Source organism: Phaenicophaeus curvirostris, chromosome 1 (assembly GCF_032191515.1).
Source record: "Phaenicophaeus curvirostris isolate KB17595 chromosome 1, BPBGC_Pcur_1.0, whole genome shotgun sequence".
Classification (NCBI taxonomy): domain Eukaryota; kingdom Metazoa; phylum Chordata; class Aves; order Cuculiformes; family Cuculidae; genus Phaenicophaeus; species Phaenicophaeus curvirostris.
The window spans coordinates 107,954,329-107,968,229 of NC_091392.1; the positions used below are offsets into that span (position 1 = coordinate 107,954,329).

Consider the following 13,901-nt stretch of genomic DNA (forward strand, 5'->3'; position numbering starts at 1 on the left):
GAATTTGGACACCAGCAGTGATGCCTCTCCCGTACCTCCCCCTTCCTCCTCTGCTGCTGCGGAGCTGCACGACGGCCCCAGGTGCACACAGCCTTGCAGCCAGATGATGTTTAAGACATACAAAATACAAATAAAGAAGTTGATCTTTACACTAACACATCAAGTTAATACTAAAAAGTGACTAACTGGTAGGTGCTTGGTATATACTAAAACATTTATTTGCCTGCAGTCAACAATAATAATAATAAACTGCTATTGGCTTTGATAACAACTGTTTCCTCACAGAGTCACTGGAAAAATAAGAGCTAAGCTCCCTTCTGTTACATAAAAGACACATGTAACCTGAAAACTTGAGAAAGGCAGAAGACAAAGAGTGCACTCAGTTACCTGTTTACTTTAACAGCCTGACTAAACAGTGATCTACTCAGTATTAGTGTATAGCAAACCATGTTCCTTAGCTAATCATTTCACAACAAAATATAACCAGTGTCTCCAGGCCTGTTAGAGGGATGACACAAGTGTGGAAGAAGTTGTCTCTATTTCTCTGTGGTATCAGGCTTACATCTGAGTTTAAGCTTCCCAGTTGCCATGGGAAAAAAGATTGAGAAGAGATAGGGCTAATTAGAGTGGGGGACATACTTCAGATCCTAAGGGGTGTACCTTGCACTGAAAAAAGATGTGCCTTTTCTTCCTGAAGTCCAAACAAGTAACCTCCTGTCCTGTAGTAGAGGATATATGTTTAAAGAGACACAGTTACTTACTCTTGTTTGAAGCTCATCTTTAGTTTTGGGGTTTTTTTTATTATTATTTTATTTTAAGTAAAGCTTAACAACACAAAACATGCTTTAGAGTTTGTGGTTCTCTGAATGCTTTTCCATTATTTTGTCACCTGAACAGTTTGTTGGGTAAGCTAGATTCCACAAGGCTTTAGCTCCCTATGGTATCTATTATCTGTCCTGTTTTATATATTATTCATCTGACCTTACAGTTGAACAACATCATATCTTCTCTTCCCCTGCCCCCAAATGTTTGGTGCTTTGTGAATGCTGCAAACAATGAAAAATGAAATATTATTCTTGTGTCATCTATAGGAATCACCTGTTTTCAGACCTTCCATCATTTATTTCAGTCAAAACATCAGTTTTTGGAAATAGTATCTGTGAAAAAAAATGTGAAGTTTGTTAGATTTTTTTTCTTGTTTAAAAGTGAAATCATAAAGGTGAACAATGTCCCCATTTTCTGTTATTTGATTTCCTCATTTGAGTTTGAGAAGAGTCTGTTTAAGAGGGTGTATTTAGAGCTGTATTTGGAGAATAGACTAGATGTGCTGAAGTTAGAACACATCTGCATATCGGTTAAGGCGAATGTATTTGCATTTCTGATAAAGAACTTTTATATTTGATTAGAAACTAATACAAACTATACTCATTTTAAAGATTGCTCCCACATCTGACAGTGATTTTGGACGGTATAATTGTACAGCCACAAATAGAATAGGAACAAGATATCAGGAGTATACACTTGGTCAAGCTGGTAAGTTGAAAAGCTGTTTCCTTTTCTTTAAATATTTTTTTTTCTATTTTAATCAAAATTTTGCTCAGACACACTTTCCTCTATTTATTTTATTCCAATGGAATTTTTGCAGTTAATTCTCTAAAAGCTGAGTTGAAATATAAAGTGAAATATGCCAATGCCTTCAGAATATGAATATTCTTTGGATTTAATTTTAAGGCCTTCTGAAAGTTTAAGAAATGGAATTACTTTTTTTTTTTTTGCCATTGCCCTTATTACATCTTATATTTATAACTGTGCATTTTCATTACTTCAGTGGAGAGACATATGGTTTACAGGCAGTGAAAATATAAAAGAATTAGTAAAGCCCTGTTTCCTTCTTTGTCCCTGGTATTTTCTTGATAATCCAAGGATGACAAAAGACTGAAATACTTCAGCAAAGAGTTTCAATTGTCATTCGCACTTCAGTTTTTTAAAAGCAGAATTTGACCCAGAGTTCTAGATTGAATTGATTCAAGCTCTGAGATGTTCTACAACTGAATGTTACAGAATTTCTGAATATTTTTAGGTCCATTTATTGTTGTTGCTGCAAATATAAGAATATGACTGTATGTTTGTTCTTTGGCAGGAATCACTATTAAAAGAGAGTAAAAGAGAGTTTCTTATCATTTCTTTCAATTGTGTTTTCTTACGGAGTGGACTAACACTTGGTCAGCAAACTTTGAGGTTTCCCAGCATTTGGATCTACATACTTAGAGGGTGCAAATTGTTCCAGCTTTAATGAGTTATATGGAAATATATATGTATTATGAAGTTACAATGCAGTTTACAGTAACAAAGGTACAGCCATACTGAAACCTATACATCGCTTGGGATGCATTGTTATGGACCATCTTAATCATGTAACTTTCAGGTCATACTATACTGTTAGACTGGCTGATACAGGGTATAAGTAGAACAAAGGTCTCGTGTAATTAAAAAAATAGGATTTTTATATTTTATGTGATCTTGAATGTTTCAGCTGTAAATTTTGGTTACATATATTTTTTTAAAAATAAGAAAATAAGTCTTTGGAGCACTTCTAGGAAAAACTTTGGAAGTACATTACTGAAATGAGCTCATCCGGTCATAAGGAGGCTCTCTTTCCCAGCTTGGTGTTTAAATTTTTATATTTTTACTCAAAATTGTAATTATTTCCTTTTGTTATAGCAGGAGTTAAAAAAAAGAAAAATAAAAGTTGTTTCTTGAGAAATTTTGAACAGCAAATAACAAACATAATTCAGTTACAAGTCTTGCACATATACTAGTATCAGCTAGCAATGAAAAACAACCAGGGAGACAGAAGATAAAAGCATCATAATAATTACACATATAAGTGTCAAAAGTTGCTTTCTTCCTAGGTTTACTATCTCTGTTGCTTTATTTTGGTAGATTAGGAAGACCTATTGATTGATATTTTGTGTATTAAAGTCTATAAAATTTTTCCATGCATTTCAATGCAGCCTGGATTTCCTTTTGGCTCTGATTGTAATTACTAATGCTGAGGCGTAGTGTACTTTCCGAATGGCTCTGCCAGTGACAAATAAATACTATTTCTATCTGAGAGACCCTATTAAGCAAAGTATGCTGCTAGGGTAAGTTTTACAAATAATAATCATTTTACTGACGAGTTTTGTCTTAAAATTCTGCAGGAATGACTTGTAGCTTTATGTTTTGTTCCATTTTTCTGCTTTGCTGGTTTTCAGCAGAATCAAACTAGCCTTCTTTTTTAATTTGCTGCTACTTAAAAATTGATCATACTGTCACAATGGCATTATATTTATTTCCGTTGCCTTCTTTCAAAAATTAAACTTATTGATGACAGAAAAATATTATTTTAAGAACTTAGACGCAATTTACAACCATACCAGTTTGTATGAAAGGAAAACATACCTGTTCACTGAAATTATACAGAGCTACTGAATCAGCCTGGATTCCAGACACTTTCATTTACACCTTTCAAAACAGTGGAAGAACTGCAGCTTGTTTAAGGTTTCACACTGAAAGGGGCTGGCCATTACTGATAAATGTTGAAAAAACTTCAGTGCTTATTGAAGGCTTAATCAGATGTGCTCACCACCTGACTTGTGGTGCTCAACTCTCAAAAATACCTCATGATTGACCTCCTCCTTTTGCATTGCATAAGTGTTCAAATTCCCATGTAACATGTAGAATAAATAAAGAACCAGTCTTTTTCGTTTCTTACCACTGCAAATGAATTATTTCATGTCACAAGCAAAACTTTTATTTTAGTGTTCTACTTGTACTCTGTTTTTAGTCTATGACAAGCTTAGGCTTTGACAAGGCAGATGAGCTTGGTAGGTTGTCCCAATGGCTTTCAGAGTCTGAGGTGAACACAGATATTTCTATATTTGCCCAGATTTAGTTTGCAGAATCAGAGCATGGCCTGAGTTGGAAGGAACCCACAAGGATCATTGAATCCAACTCCTGTCCTTGCACAGGACAAACCCAAAGTTTACCCCATGTGTCCAAGTGCATTGTTCAAGTGCTTCTTGAATATTGTTAGGCTTGGTGCCATGACTACTTTAGTCATAGCTTATGTAAAATGCCAGTATGCAGGGAGATGTTATTAACTAGCAAAACCTTTTTGCTTTTTATTGAGATTTCATTATCATTATTTCAGATGTTTTTGTACAGATAAATAGAAAATTTTATGGCCATCAGTAGTCTACAACTATGTAGTTGAATAGATAATTTATTATCTGAATGTGGTAAAAGTTAAGGTTGTGACACAAAGAGCTAAACTGGATTTTTCAAGTAATTTTTTCTTTAAATATTAATGTGTATTTTTCACATAGCAATTTACAGCTGGACTAAATCCAGAAACCCTAAAAGGTAAACCTCTTAGGCTGTCATGGCCTTACCCATCCTAGACTTCCCTTTCCCCTTTTTTTTCCTTCTATTCTGAAATGACAAAGTCTTTAAAAGTTTGGATAAATAGTCTGATTCACCTTTTTGCCGCAGTATTTTTTTCAGTCTTGGCACCTAGAAATTGAATTCCATTTTTGATGAAAGTTGAAATTCTAATCTCACCACATCATGCCTGGAACTGCAGCCCAGCACAGAGACTTACAGTGACTGAGTGTCCAAGTGAAGAGTCTGGCATTAGAAACCGTGCTAATAGGCAGTGAACTTGGTTTATAAATCATGCTACATCATACAAGTCTGATAATATATTTCAAACTTGTCTTGCCAAATCATCCCTATCACATTTGGCACAGTATGCTATAGGACATCAAGGATTTTACAGCATTTAGAGGTGGTGACATATAAGAAGATACATTAAAGAAATGAGAGATACTATATCAACAATACTGCCGGGCATTAAAAAGCAAAATTAAAAACCATTCACTGGTGTCATTAGATATTGAGAATTCCCATGTCACTTTATTTAATGAAATGGTTTTTTAAGCATTCGGAATACACGGAAAGTCAGTGACAACGGAGAGTAATGACATCAAAAGTAAATGAAAACATGGGAAAGACAATAATTGAGCTTCACAGAAATTGTAACCTGTAACCTCTATTAAGGTATCAAGTCCTGCTCAAAATGTGATAAGGTTCATTGAAAACTGACAAGGACAGCAACCTCAAATTTAACAATTCAGTAATCTGGATTACGGTGCTGGCATTCTGGTGCTGGTTGATGGATTCTGTTCCTTTTGTTCTCGAAATATTTGTGTTTTCACACAGGCAAAATAAAATCAAAGAAGTAGGACTAGATTTTCCCTGGAGAATAAGATAATAAAAATCTGTCTTTTCCAAGACAGCATTATGGGATCTTATTGATTTATTCTTATTTTTTTTTAGGATTGTTAGTTTGCTTTCTCAGTATAATTTTTCCCTTGGTGCTGCCCAAATACCATATACTTCCACAAAGGTATGGCAAAATCTAAAATCTAGATCTCTGCCTTAAAACTTGACATTGATATCTTTAGCAGCATCAGCTAAATGATTTTTACTAAGAAGTCCAACAGCAACATATTTTTAATAAGCATATGTATGAAAGTATCAACATAGCACTGTTGATTTGTGTATGTGTCTTTTTTTCATTTATTATTTATGTGTTTCATCACTAGCTGTGGTCCTGCTTCCTAACTAATTCCATATTTTACCAGCATTCCCAGTGATTTAGTAGAAGAAATATATTGCATTTTTTTTCCAAAGCAAGGACATTGAGATAAGACTAAGCCTAATTTGTAGATTTAATATTGACCTTTCCCTGCATTTAAAGGATGTACAAGCATGAATTATCTCATGGAGATCTTTGATTCCAGAAGTTTATACCCCAGCCCCATCTCTTTCGCTGCGATGGTCCTGATGGTGCTCATATTCGTCATTTAGACACTGTAACTTTCAGTCAATATAAAATGTATAACTGCACTAGGAATATATTGCCAGGAGAGAGAAGATGAGAGCTGACTGTAAGATAAATCTCTGGCGCCACTACCTGCTCTCACTCCATCTTTTCCTTGTCTCAATTTACACCAGGACTGCTGAACTCTCAGAAGGAAAATTACTTTCTTCCTTAAAACTATCAAAAAAAATAGCTTGGAAAAAAAAATACCAGTGATAAATGGTGATCATTTATTGAACAGGTTGGGTAATAATTATAATAGACTTGAAAGAGCATTTACATATCAGTGGAGATAAATATGTACTCATAATTTTGTGTCTATTTCTCTATCAGCTGCAATAATGTTTTTGGAACCAAACCAATATTACTTAATTTAGGCCAATGTATCACAAAGTTAATTTGTGCTAGCTAGTTTTATGCACTGAGTACAAAATACACCAAGTGCAATTTTATACTATGTGGAGGTCTTTTTTATTTTTAAGCAATTCTTTATGATCATACATGACTACATATACAGACAGAACAGAGGAATGGGCACTGAGGAAAGGAGATGAAATTGACTATGGATCTGACACTGGTTGGTTTTTTTGATTACTTATTTTAATTTAAAGACTGAACATCTTCTAAATTCTCTTGTTTTGATAGTAGCACAACAACAACAAAGATACCAGTGGCACTTCTAAAAAAGTATATCAGAATCTGTGGCTATCATTAAATGATCTTTAGATCATAGGAAAAAACTATACTATATAGTCCTTCAACTTATATGTGTAACATATGAAAGAGTATACACTGACCATATGTAAATTCCTCTAGAATTCATTTGGTTGGTTGGTTTTAGGAGGTAAAAGTACAAGAAGCTTCCACAATTCTGTCCCTCCAGATGCAGATCAGAGTACACAACTTGGCAAATTATTTTTCACTCTTACTGAACATAGGGCCAAAAGCTTTGCAATTCTGACACAAAAATCATGGCAATGCTCCAAATAATTTCAGCTGACAAGGAACAGCTCAAGTGGGGTAATGTTCAGCTAGATCAGGACCTAAGGGCCATTTACGTTGCATGATCAAATTGATACTCATTAGAGAACTACAGAATTAGATTCAGTTCATTATGTTGCTAATGATCTTCTTTCAGGAAGCTCATAGTTTTGCTTAGTCTGAAAGTGATAGCAGCGTTATTCTACCTTAATGAAATTGCTAGTATTTGTTTCTGATTTTGACTAGGAGTGTGTCTCCTGTTGTATTTTCTTCAGGTGATTCAGTTCTTTCTTAAGAAAGAGCTGATGTAGTTCGACTCTGAAAACTGTATAAAAGTTCCCTTCAAGTGTGTGGGTTGCTTGGATTGTGGGATGCATATTTAAAATTGTATTGTGGATGTATTTCACACTTAATGAGTTTAAAACATACTGCATTGTGCTAGTTACGTGAAATATTTTCTAGTTTCAAACAGCTTCATTTTATGCTTATTACCATATCTTCATTTACAAGAAATTAAACTTGAATCTGCAGTACAGGACATAAGATTATTCCTGAAGGATGTCTTCTTCTCTATGCCATGTTTATTGTAGTTAATCGTATGCAGACATAAATACAGAAGAAAAAGAGTTCTCCTTAACATTTTGAAAGTCAAGAAAGGAGCAGATATGAAAATAACACACTTTAGTGTCAAACCATTGACCAAATAATTGGTTTGATCCAAACTGAAGTAACAGTCAATTGCCTTATAAAAAGAGCATACAAAAATAACCTAAAAATAGTCTGAATCGTATTATATATTCATTCAGCCTTAAGCTGGTCCACCCCCACATACTTCTCTCTAAACTGGAGCGATATGTATTTGATGGGTGGACTGTTCGGTGGATAAGGAATTGGTTGGATGGTCACATTCAGAGAGTGGAGGTCAATGACTCGATGTCCAGATGGAGATCTGTGACAAGTGGTGTCCCTTGGGATTCCGTATTGGGACCAGTGGTGTTTAATAATTTCATCAATTATATAGACGGTGAGATCAAGTGCGTCCTCAGCAAGTTTGCAGATGACACCAAGCTGAGTGGTGTAGTTGTCACATCAGAAGGATGTGATGTTATCCAGAGGGACCTGGACAAACTGGAGAATTGGGCCTGTGAACTTCATGCGTTTCAACAAGGCCCAGTGCAAGGTCCTACACCTGGGTCAGGGCAATCCACAGTGTCCACACAAGATGGGGGATCACACGATTGAAGAGCAGCCCTACAGAGAAGGACTTTGGGGGGGCTGACTGATGAGAACCATAGAATCATAGAATAACCAGGTTGGAAGAGACCCACCGGATCATCAAGTCCAACCATTCCTATCAAACACTAAAGCATGCCCCTTAGCACCTCATCCACCCGTGCCTTAAACACCTCCAGGGAAGGTGAATCAACCACCTCTCTGGGTAGCCTGTTCCAGTGCCAAAGCTCAACACGAACCAACAAGGTGCACTCACAGCCCAGAAGGCCAATCATATCCTGGGCTGAATCAGAAGAAATGTGGCCAGCAGGTCAAAGGGGGTGATTCTCTCCCTCTAATCTACTCTTGTGTGTCCCCACCTGGAGTATTGTGTCCAGTTCTGGAATCCCCAGTATAAGAAGAACATGGGCGAACTGTTGGAACGGGTCCAGAGGAAGAACTGTTGGAACGGGTCCAGAGGAAGAACTGTTGGAACGGGTCCAGAGGAGGCCACAAAGATGATCAGAATGCTGGATCACCTCCCATATGAAGACAGGCTGAGAGATTTTGGTTCGTTCAGCCTCAAGAAGAGTAGGCTGCAGGGAGACCTTATTGCAGACTTCCAGTACCTGAAGGGGGCCTACAAGAAAGCTGGGGAGGGACTTTTCAGAAGGGTGTGCAGGGATAGGATGAGGGGTAATGGCTTTAAATTGGAAGGGGGAAGATTTAGATTAGACATTTGGAAGAAACTCTTCACAATGGGGGTGGTGAGGCACTGGCACAGGTTGCTCAGGGAAGCTGTGGATGTCCTCTCCCTGGAGGTGTTCAGGGCCAGGTTGGATGGGGCCTTGGGCAGTCTGATCTAGTGGGACATGTCCCTGCCCATGGCGGGGGCCTTGAAACTGGGGGATCTTTGAGGTCCCTTCCAAACCAAACCATTCTATGATTCTATGATTTTAAACAATGATTTTGGTTCATTTTGAACTCTTTTAACAACAAAAAAGAAATAAAAGTGTTAAGAAAATTTTTATATTATTGTAGGTGTCCACTACAGCTTTTAGCCTGCAATTAAATTCAAAGAGCATTTGTCATCAGTAATGCAGAGCTATATTCATCTTCCCAAGTGATTGTTATCCACTTCACTTATACGGTGCCATACTGCTTTACTTTGGCTATCCTGGCTTGCTTTGCTGGCATTTTTATGTTGTATTTTTCCTAGCCCTTTCAGTCACTTGAGCTGAAAAGAGAAAGAATCTGTTCACGGAATTGTTCTTAAGGTACTGTTGCTAGAGAGGAGGGCAGAGTGGAAATATTATTCTCTGCTGTTAATGAGAGTCTGGAGGAGAGGCATCATAAGCTAGCTCTAATCCTCATGCTCTTCTTATTTTGGGATCAGTGCTTACTTAGCCAGAAACTCATTCTTCTTCCATATGCTAACAGAAAGAAATCTGTATGGTTTTTTGAACTACTTTCTTTTTTTTTAAAAAACCCAACTTTTTGATCAATTTAGAAAAAGATTCAAAACCCAGGTCTGTGTTCTCTGGGATGTGTAGCATAATGATTACATGTGGTCGCATCCTGTCTGACCATAAGTCTTGAATTCCTTTAATCAGATTACTACAGCTTCACTAACAAGGGTAAAAATTTCCTGCAAAATGCTATATCCTGGTGAAATGAAAGTTTCCTGGAATAAGAAAGGTTTTGAGTGTTCCAGTCCCTCAAGATGAGATTTGCTTTCTACTGAAATCCTTAATGTCATGGATTCATATAATTATGTATTTAGGAAAAGATATTAAAATTGTTCATCCACGTGGATAAATCTATGCTGGTTTTAGCGCAATGAGCACTGAGCATTGGAAATTTCTGGAAACCTGTCTTCAGAAATTCTAACTGTAAGAACTCAAAGGGTGCGATATTAGCATTAGAGACACTCAACTCTGAAAATGGTTTGAGAATTTTTCTGGAAAAGTATAGGTGCTTGTTATTAAATGTTTCTATAAATTGGCCCCTTTGGAGCAGTTCTGGCAGGTATCCTTTTCCTGAGAATTTGTGGCTGAATGTGTCCTTAAACCAATCCTTTAATATTGTAGAGAAATTTTTGGCTCATTTTCATTCACATATGAATACTGGATGAAGCTCAGATGGATACTCTTTTTATTCCCAGCTGTCTGACAGCCCTTGAAAAGAGCCTACCTACATTTGATGTAAATGGTGCCATACCCACTAATGAAATTATAGGCTTTGGCTCGAATTCTTGCGTGTCCATATTACAGTATCTTCCATACCATGGAGACAAAAGCAGTGTCAAACCTGTAAGCATTTGTCAGAATAATCATAAGAGAAATTATTAATGGTGTTTCAAGTCCCTGGTCTTCTGTCCACAGAACTAGAATTCTTCCTAGTATTTTGAAAACTTTTTTATATAATACTTGAAGAAGCAGGAGAATTCAAAAAATCTTTCTTCTCCTATGTGTTAATTCAGTCATACATTGTAGAAGTAGCATAAAGTTTCTGTTTTTAAAGATGTACTGATCTCAAGGTTAATGTTTTGGGGTTTTTTCATATCTAGCACCTCAACATTTACAGGCACCTGCTTTATTTTCTTAGCTTTTTTCTATTTTGAGAGATATAGGCTTGCTTTTGATTCCAGAAGAAATGTTTTTTTCAACATATTCCACAAATTATTTCTTAAACTGAAAACTGCATAGAAACCTTCTATTAATATTCCTTGCTACTAGGTTGGAATCCAGTCTTTCAAAAAAAAAGCAGTAAAGGATTCACATTTTCAGTTGTATTTCAGAGTTTCGTAAAAACGTCCAAATTATTTCTACATTTTTTTTCTTAATCTTGCTTTGAAGAATTCAAACTGAAGGATGTATTTAGCCATAGCTGTTCCTTTTGTTAAATTTTATTTAAATTTTCTTATTGTCTTTTACTGAATTACACAGTAAACAAACTAATATCTTAAATCTGTCTGTGACAAAATTAGCTATTAAAAAAGATAATATTCATAAAAGACAAGCAGAACTGGAAAACAGTTTTGGATAATTTCAGCATACAAGAAAATAAATATGGTTTTCTTACAACTCTGTATAGAGCACTTAAGTTGTTTATCTAATGCAACCATTATTACACCATGCTCAATATTTATTTTTTCTCCCTTCAGGATCATAAGGAGGCATTAGGGCTAGGCTATCAACTCTTCAGTTCTGTCTAGTTGCTGCTGATCATTAAACTTATGTTTGTATTTTCTTAGATGTGCCATCAAATCCTTATGGAGTACGAGTCCTAGAGTTGTCACAAACCACTGCCAAAGTTCTGTTCAATAAGCCAGATTCACATGGAGGTGTGCCTATTCATCACTACCAAGTGGATGTAAAAGAGGTAGCCTCTGAAACCTGGAAAATAGTTCGCTCCCATGGAGTTCAAAGTAAGTATTCAGAAAAATAAATGGAAGTATTCTGCCTGAAAAGAATGCAAATATATGTTAACTGATGCCTTGTTTCTCCATTAGTCTTAGTCCAGTAGCTGTATATTCAGTTAATGTTATTGAGGTTAATTCTCTTTACACCAATAAGAAATCTTAGTATGACCTTGTAAAAGTCTGCTGTTACATTTTAGTTTTAAACAGTTTGATAAATGAATTTAGAAATTATTTTACATTTTTTAATGTCCAGTGAAGTAGACACGAAGAATATTTTTGAAGCTGTAAATTTCAAAATGAGTAGAAATCACAGAGGAGGTAGTTGGATAGGTAGAAATCACAGAGGAGGTAGTTGGATAGGTAGAAATCACAGAGGAGGTAGTTGGATAATGTGCCTTACATTAACTGAAAAATGTTAACTTAAAAATATTAAGTAAACTGTTATTTGATATTTCATATTTAAATTATTTACTGATTTTGAGCTACTTAGTAACCTTTCTACGTACCTGCTAATATTAATAATTTTGGTTTCAAAAGCATATCTATAAAGTATTGTTCAACAAACATTAAATACATTTGTTAGATACTATATCTATCTACTACACTAATAGGGATGCTACAAATGGGGCTAATTCCTTGCCAGATGTGTGCCCTCTTTGCTCTTCTTCAAAAGGAGAAAAAAAGATAAGGAGGGAGGGTAGGGAGGCTCTGCAAAGGGATTTGCACAGGCTGGACTCCTGGGCAGAGTCCAATGGCATGAGGTTTAACAAGGCCAGATGCCGGGTCCTGCACTTGGGGCAAAACAACCCTGTGCAGTGCTACAGACTAGGAGAAGTCTGGCTACAAAGCTGCCTGGAGGAGAGGGACCTGGGGGTGTTGGTAGACAGCCGACTGAACACGAGCCAGGAGTGTGCCCAAGTGGCCAAGAAGGCCAATGGCATCTTGGCTTGTATCACAAACGGTGTGACCATCAGGTGCAGGGAAGTTATTCTCCCTCTGTACTTGGCACTGGTGAGACCGCACCACGGATACTGTGTTCAGTTCTGGGCCCCTCACCACAAGAAGGATGTTGAGGCTCTGGAACGAGTCCAGAGAAGAGCAACAAAGCTGGTGAGGGGGCTGGAGAACAGGCCTTATGAGGCATGGCTGAGAGAGCTGGGGTTGTTTAACCTGGAGAAGAGGAGGCTGAGGGGAGACCTTATTGCTCTCTATAACTACCTGAAAGGAGGTTGTAGAGAGGAGGGTACTGGCCTCTTCTCCCAAGTGACAGGGGACAGGATGAGAGGGAATGGCCTCAAGCTCCGCCAGGGGAGATTTAAGCTGGACATTAGGAAAAAATTCTTCACAGAAAGGGTGATTGGGCACTGGAACAGGCTGCCCAGGGAGGTGGTGGAGTCACCTTCCCTGGAGGTGTTTAAGGCACGGGTGGACGAGGTGCTGAAGGGCATGGTTTAGTGTTTGATAGGAATGGTTGGACTCGATGATCCGGTGGGTCTCTTCCAACCTGGTTATTCTATGATTCTATAGAATAACAAAATAACTTAGGTCAGAAGAAACCCATGGAGATTTCACCCCAACTACCTCCTCCCCTCAAAATATGTCAGTTTTCAAAGTCAGGTCGTGTTGCTCAGGCATTTGGTGGTTGTGTTTCAAAAAAAAAAAAACTCTTAAGAGGCATACTGTAAATACAAAAATGCAGTTAAATTAGTATCAGCATGCAAGGTGGGTGTTGTTCTTTTCTCCCGAGTAACAAGAGGTAGGGTGAGAGAAAATGGCCTCAGGTTGTACCAGGGGAGGTTTAGATTGGATATTAGGAAAAATTTCTTTACTGAAAGCATGGTGAAACATTGGAACAGGCAGTCCAGGGCAGTCGTGGAGTCACCATCTCTGGAGGTGTTCAAAAAATGTGTAGATATGGTGCTTTGGGACATGTTTTACCAGGCAGAGTGGTGTTGTGTTGATGGTTGGACTTGATAATCTTAGAGGTCTTTTCCAACCTTAATGATTTTATGATTCTATGATTCTATAAGGCTCCTTAAACAGACAAGAGTTCATTAAGTATATACAAAGGTGGGGTGTTTATACATTCAGCAGATTGGTAATCCCTTGCACCCATATTTACCCTTTGGTGTTTTTAACTGGTAGTGTGAGTTAAAGCATCTGCATCAGTCTTCTGAGGAAGTGAATGGTTTTACAGCTCTCAGCACAATGTTGGGAGAAAAAGTGCAACAAATGACTGGTGAGGTCGCACTTCAAATAGCTTGTTCAGTTTTGGACTCCTCAGTACAAGAAAGACATTAAGATGCAGAACATGGTTTAGTAGTGGCTTGACAGTGCTAGGTTAAGTGTTGAACT

The 13,901-nt window shown here is 37.1% G+C and overlaps 1 protein-coding gene across 1 annotated transcript in view; it reads left to right on the plus strand.

The window, feature by feature from the left end:
* Positions 1–13,901, plus strand: part of NCAM2 (neural cell adhesion molecule 2) — a 281,879-nt gene that overhangs the window by 209,341 nt on the left and 58,637 nt on the right. Inside the window, exons 11-12 of the mRNA XM_069870620.1 lie at positions 1,437–1,533; positions 11,379–11,552. Of these exons, the coding sequence (XP_069726721.1) occupies positions 1,437–1,533; positions 11,379–11,552 (271 nt within the window). The remainder of the gene's footprint in view (positions 1–1,436; positions 1,534–11,378; positions 11,553–13,901) is intronic.